Source organism: Pteropus alecto, unplaced genomic scaffold (assembly GCF_000325575.1).
Source record: "Pteropus alecto unplaced genomic scaffold, ASM32557v1 scaffold326, whole genome shotgun sequence".
NCBI classification, from domain to species: domain Eukaryota; kingdom Metazoa; phylum Chordata; class Mammalia; order Chiroptera; family Pteropodidae; genus Pteropus; species Pteropus alecto.
The window spans coordinates 1,394,582-1,401,372 of NW_006438873.1; the positions used below are offsets into that span (position 1 = coordinate 1,394,582).

The window sequence follows — 6,791 nt, forward strand, 5'->3', positions numbered from 1 at the left end:
CCCTCCTGCTCTACCTCATCCCCCACCCCAGAGGCGCCAGTGGTTGCAGGATGCCATGTCGGCCGCCTGCCGGGGCCAGAGGGAGGAGGTGGAGCAAATGAAGAACTGCCTCCGAGTGCTATCCCAGCCCATGCCTCCCTCGGCTGGGGAGGCTGAACTGGCCACTGACCAGCAGGAACGCGAGGGGGCCCTAGAGCTGCTGGCCGACCTGTGTGAAAACATGGACAACGCTGCAGGTACACCCCAGCCTGCCCCTCAGCCACCAGGGTCTTTCCACTTCCGCCTCCTGGTCTCCCTTCTGTGTCTTGCCTCTTCAGCACGTCCTGAGGTGGCGCAGCCCTTGTCCTTTGTCTTGGCCTCCTCCCTGACTTCCTGGCCTCCAGGCTTCCTTCCTCCAAGCTGGCTCTGACTCCGGCCCCTCATGCCCTGTCCCTTGCTGCTTGGTCCCCTTGCCATCAAGAACAATGATGGTACTTTCTCTCACCCCACACACAGCTAGCCTGGTAGCAGGATCAATCCACTACCTCCCTGATATACCCCCAAACTGGCCATTTTGCCTTAGTCTGGTGGGATTTCACTATCACTCCCTAGAGTAACAGAGGAAGCAGTTCTGGGGAGGGTGGTCACAGAAGACCTCCCTGAGGGGCAGTATTTGATCAGAGACCTGAAGAAAGTGTATGTCTTGGGATTCGCTCTGGAAGAAGCATTCCAGGGTGAGGGAATGGCCAGTGCAAAGGTCGAGGCAGGAAACATGCCTGGCCTGCGCAGGAGCAGCAGTAAGGCAGCACGGAGTGAGTGAGGGCAGTGATGCTGGGTGTGCAGGGCCTCGCAGGGTGAGGTGAGTGCCGCGGGGCTTATTCTAAATGCTGTGGAGCTGATAGGAAGGCTGAATGAGCGAGTGACAATATGCCACTTCCATCTGTAGGGGTGCGGATTTGTGTGTCTGTGTCCTGATCTCTTCTATAAGGACACCAATCAGATTGAATTGGAACCTGTCATATGACATCGTTTCACCTTAATTACCTATTTAAAGGCCCCATCTCCAGATACAGCACATTCTGAAGCACTGGGGGTTTAATGTGTAACTTCTGGGGAGACACAGCTCAGCAGATAACACTTGGCCTCTCTCCTCTCCTCTCTGTGCACAGACTTCTGCCAGCTGTCGGGCATGCACCTGCTGGTGGGCCGGTACCTGGAGGCAGGGCCCGCGGGGCTGCGGTGGCGGGCAGCACAGCTTATCGGCACGTGCAGCCAGAACATGGCAGCCATCCAGGAGCAGGTGTTGGGCCTGGGTGCCCTGCGCAAGCTGCTGCGGCTGCTGGACCGAGACCCCTGTGATTCGGTGCGCGTTAAGGCCCTCTTCGCCATTTCCTGTGAGTGTCCTGGGGTCTGCCGGGAAGGGCCACGGTCCCCAAGGACAGGAGCTGGTAGTAGAGATGGGCCTGCAGGGATCTGCTTGGGGGCAGAGGGAGAGGGGCCTCATTTGTTCATCTCTTCCCTGTACCTGTCAGGATCCTGTGCTAGGGACAGGGTGGTGAGCTTGCCAACCCCCTGCCAGTCATGGCCATGTCCTAATGACACAGGAACATCATAAGGTTAAGTGCTTTGTGCCCATCAGGGTTCTCAGCCTCGGCCCTGTTGACAAGCATGATGCTGACTTCTGTGGGCGCTTGCCTGTGCCCGGCCCGGCATGCTGTTAACTTGTTTTGTCCTCATGCCCACCCTCTGAGATAGGGATGATTGAATCCACGTTTTGGAGAGGCCAGGTCAGGGAGCCTAAGTGACAGCCCAGGGCCCCCTGTGAGAACACATGGAGCTGGGGTTCGAGCCAAGGCCACGCCAGCCATGTGCTGGGCCGTCTGTCTGCGTGCGCCATGCTGAGGGCCCCCATTCGACTGTATCCTTTTCTTTTAAAAAACAGCTTTATTGAGATATAATTCACAGGCCATATCATTCATCCTTGTTGAGTATACAATATAATGCTTTTAGTATATCTACAAGGTTATGCATCTGCCACCACTGCCTAACTCCAGGACACTTTCATCACCCTCAGAAGAAACCTTGTACGATTAGCAGTCTCTCCCCGTTCCCCTTCTTCCCAATCCCTGGCAACCACCAGTCTACTTATTGTCTCTGGATTTGCCCATTCTGGACACTTCTTGTAAATGGAATCATATACGTGGCCTTTGTGTCTGGCTTCTTTCACTTAGCCCCATGTTTTCATCCATGTTTATAGCATGTATCAGTGCTTCATTCCTTTTTATGGCCCAAGTAATATTCCATTTATGGATAGACCACATTTTGTTTATCCTTTCACCAGTTAGACATCAGGGTTGTTTCTACCCTTTGGTTACTGTGATTAATACTGCTGTGAACATGTGTGGACAAGTTTTTTTGTGGACATTTGTTTTGATTTCTTTTGGGTAGTTAGTTATACCTAGAGGTGGGATTGCTAGGTCACATGACAGCTCTGTGTTTCTTTGAAGTTAGATGAAAACCCATTTCCTTTACTCACAATACTGCAACACTAATCATGGAGGCAGTTTCCACAACAATCAATTCTCTAGTCTCTGGACAGCCACTGGGTGTCTTGCTATTCCATTCTGACACTAACTACCCCAAGGGAGTCCACACCCCTCAGGTGAAGGGGTCAGTCCCATGAGACTTCAGATGGCAGTTGAAAGTCGGGGTCTCCCACACATCTGAGTGACTGGCTATAAATTCCCACAACCCTTCTCCTCAGGTTTTATAATTTGCTAGAATGGCTCCCAGAACTCTGGAAAATATTGACTTAATGTTTAGTGGTTTATTATAAAGTATGTGATAAAGGACACAGATGAACAGCCAGATGAAGAGGTACATAGAGCAAGGTCTGGAAGAGTCCTGAGCACAGGAACTTCTGTCCCTGTGGAGTTGGGGCGCACCACCCTTCTCGTACATGGATGTGTTCACCAACCGGGAAGCTCTCTGATCTCCATACTCTGGGGATTTTATGTAGGGTTCCTCATGTAGGCATGATGGATCATTAACTCCATTTCCAGCCCCTCCCCTCTCTGGAGGATAGAGGGTGGGGCTGAAAAGTTCAAGCTTCTAATCAGGGTGTAGGCTTTCTGGTCATCAGCCCCCATCCAGGAACCACCCAGAGTGGCCTCATTAGGACAAAAGATGCTTCTATTACCCAGAAAATTCCAAGGGTGTTAGGAGCTTGGTGTCAGAAATCAGGGACAGAGACCTATATGTTATGTCACAATGGCCCCAGGAGAACAATAGAGAGGGTTTGGATAGGAGATTAGGTGAAGGAGGAATGAATTCTGGCAAGGGTGAGAGAAGGAGTTTTGGAGAAGGTGGCATTTGGAAAGTCACGTCCAAAATTGGGGAGACAGGTGGACAAACAGACAAGGGGTGACTTGGCCACAAAGGGCAGACAGAGGAACTTGGTGCCCCAGTGGTACCAAGAGCCAGAGCGGAGTGAGGGAGGGATGGGGCCAGTTTTCTTCTAATAGCTTGCATTAATTGTATCTCAATTAAAAAAACTTGAAAAAGGTAATGCTTGTGAAGTGCAGGCCCATAAAAATTGATGATGATGATGGTAATGATGGTGGTGATGATATTGATGGTGATGGTGATATGATGGTGATGATGGTGATGAAGATGATGATGAAGATGATGGTTATGATAGTGATGATGGTGATGGTGACGATGGTGACCATGACTTTTGAGGCCTATCCTTTCTCCTCTCCCCCTAGGCTTGGTCCGGGAGCAGGAGGCTGGGCTGCTGCAGTTCCTCCGCCTGGATGGCTTCTCTGTGTTGATGCGGGCCATGCAGCAGCATGTGCAAAAGCTCAAGGTCAAGTCGGCATTTCTGCTGCAGAACCTGCTGGTGGGCCACCCGGAACACAAAGGTGGGGTGGCTGGGGCAGGGGATCTGGGGTGGTCCCTGTGGGAGGTTGGGTAGCAGGGCGATGGGGGAGTGCACAGAGGAGGGGTGGGGACTGCCCTTCTGACCCTAAGGCCCTTCCCTCAGGGACCCTGTGCTCCATGGGGATGGTCCAGCAGCTGGTGGCCCTCATCCGGACAGAACACAGCCCCTTCCATGAGCACGTGCTTGGAGCCCTGTGCAGGTGTGCTGGGTCCCTGAGGGAGTGTGGCCTGGCATGGGCACCCCCACCTCCCAGGATGGCAATAATAGGCTCTGGCCTACCAGCCCGCGGAGGCGGAAGCAGCTTTCTTAAACCTCTTCCATCCCTTGCAACACAGTACAAGCAGATTAATATCTAAAGAGATGACAGGGTGGAGCAGCCGAGCAAGCGGGGAGCAGCTCCCGTATGTGGAGTTGGCTTCAGGTCACTATGTTTTGTACTGGTGCCTGGGGTGGGGTGGGGGCAGAATGAGGTCCATGGTACAGATGGGGGAACTGAGGCCCAATGTGGGGAACTGTCTTGCCCAGGCTCCTGTGGGAGTGCTCTACAGAGGGAGGTCCCAAGGACTGCTTTCTTGTTCCCACAGCCTGGTGACAGACTTCCCCCAGGGTGTGCGGGAGTGTCGGGAGCCGGAGCTGGGCCTGGAGGAGCTGCTCCGCCACCGCTGTCAGCTGCTGCAGCAGCATGAGGAGTACCAGGTGGGGCTAGCTGAGGGGATCCGTGCTGGAGTTAGCAGCGGGGAGCCCTGTTCCTGCCCTTGGGGCCTCTGCGGCCTGTTCTCCATGTTTTCTTTATGTTCCATTCATGTGTTTCTCTTGTCACCCATTTAGCAAACATTACTGCTACCTCCCATGTACCCTGTGCTGTGTTAGTACCGGGGACAGAAGGGAGAACAAGAAGCTGAGTTTCTTAAAGGGTTAATGACGTCTTTTAATTATTAACATAATTAAATATTTATTAGATAGATAAATAACAAGTAAATGATAAATAGGAACCAATTAAATATTTAATTAATAGATAAGTAACAAATACATGATAAATAACTCATTAGATATTATATAAGTGGTAAAATTTCCTAGTCAAATAGATAAGTAACAAATTAGTGATAACTCATTAGATATTTATATAGATATTAAGAAAGAAGTTATAAATCACAGATATTTAAATAGATGACAAACAACAAATAAGTGATAAAAGAACAACCTGACTTTAGCCACCCAGTACCTCTCCCAGTTCGTGTAGCCTTCCTGAGATAATCTGCACAAACAAACAACATGCACGTGCTTTTCCTCTTCTTTCCATTCTGTGCCAAATCAGCCTATCCTAACCTCTGTCCTGCTCCTCGCTTCACTCCTTTTCACAACATCTCTGGGAGTGTGTTAGGTTCAGGCTCTTTCTTCTTTCCTTGTACAGCTGCATGGTAGGGTCACCTCTCTCATGCCCCTCTTGAGGGACATGGATGTTGTTCCCAGTCCCTCTCTACTGCCAACTCTGCTAAAAGAATAACAGTTTACTGATGTTACTTTATATGTGTTAGTATGTCTACAGAACAAATTTCTAGAAAGAGAAAGACCCGGTTATGGTGAGTTAAAGGTGAGGTTACAGAGTTGTAGGCCATTTTGTTACCTATTGCCAAGTTGTGCTTTGTAGAGGTTGAACTGGTCCACACTCCAGTCATGAGGGTGTCCAGCCTCCGACATCCTGGCTAGAACAGTGTGGCTCAAACCATTTGACCTTCTTTCAAGCCGATTGGCGAATCCAGTTTACACTTGCATTTATTCCATGAGTGAAGTTGGGCATCTTTTTCCTTTCTTGTGAACAACTCATTCGTCTTCTTTGCCCATTTAACCACTGGGTGGTGGTTTCTGCAGCTGATTTTTGAAAGCTCTTTAATGATTAACTGTGTTAGCCTTTGTGATGAGTTGCAGTTTTTTCCCCATCAACTTTTCTTTCATTTTTGTTTTGAGCATCTTTTTGCCATGCAGATCCCTTTTATGTTTATGTAGTCCAACTGGTCAGTGCTTTTATTCTTGGTTTCTGGGGTTTGTATCCATGGAAGGGGTTTTAAGTAGGGATAAGTAGGGGTCAGTTGTAGCTGGAAGTTAGAAAGAGCCCAAGGGGGCGGATGTGAGGACAGATCAGTGGGGTGTGACCAGAGGCTGGGAGACTCTGGAGTCTTGTAAAGTAGTCCAGACATGGGTGAGAATAGAAACAATGAGTCATGGATTTAAGCAGAGATCAGAGAATCCTGGGAAGGTTCTGGGGCAGGCAGGTATTGGGAAGGGAAGAGGAGCTGTCCCTGGGTGCAGGGTGTGCTGCTGTAGGCAGCAACTGGCCTCTGCATTCAGGGCTCCAGCTCTTGTTCCCCACCCCCAAATCTAGGAGGAGCTGGAGTTCTGTGAAAAGCTGCTACAGACCTGCTTCTCCAGCCCAACGGATGACAGCATGGATCGGTGAAATCTGCTTGCTTCTGGCCCCTCTGTGGGAACTCCAGGCCTCCTGCCTCCCTCCCACCCATAAGGCCCTCTCCCAAGGGAGAGCAGGGCCTTGTTGGTGCTGGGCCAGGGCGTGCCAGCCTGTTTCTGCTCAGCCTCTAGGAGTGGAGCCGAGAAAGGCACCAGCTCCTGGACCCCACCTCACGTTCTCACTCCATTCCCCCTTCTGTGTCCACACTGTCTTCAATAAAGGCGTTTCTCCTCCTCCTTCACTGCCGCCTTTGTCACCTTCTCTGTAGACATGGGGAACCACTGGAGGGGCAGCAGTAGGCGGAACCTGGTAATAAAAGTGCTCTCAAATCTAGAGCTATTGTCTCCTTTCACCTTCCTGGTCTCTCAAGAGGGAGTCTGGTGGACATTCATTTTTGGCCACCCA

General features: G+C 50.8%; 1 protein-coding gene across 2 annotated transcripts in view; it reads left to right on the plus strand.

Annotated features, from left to right (window-relative positions):
• The window catches only part of HSPBP1 (HSPA (Hsp70) binding protein 1), a 10,208-nt gene extending 3,581 nt beyond the window's left edge, over positions 1-6,627 (plus strand). For both annotated transcript variants that reach the window (XM_006915951.3, XM_025049660.1), the window contains exons 3-8: positions 32-236; positions 1,149-1,373; positions 3,747-3,902; positions 4,025-4,121; positions 4,507-4,618; positions 6,303-6,627. In XM_006915951.3, coding sequence (XP_006916013.1) covers positions 32-236; positions 1,149-1,373; positions 3,747-3,902; positions 4,025-4,121; positions 4,507-4,618; positions 6,303-6,377 — 870 coding nt within the window. In that variant the 3' untranslated portion in view covers positions 6,378-6,627. The remainder of the gene's footprint in view (positions 1-31; positions 237-1,148; positions 1,374-3,746; positions 3,903-4,024; positions 4,122-4,506; positions 4,619-6,302) is intronic.
• Positions 6,628-6,791: the final 164 nt, after the last annotated feature.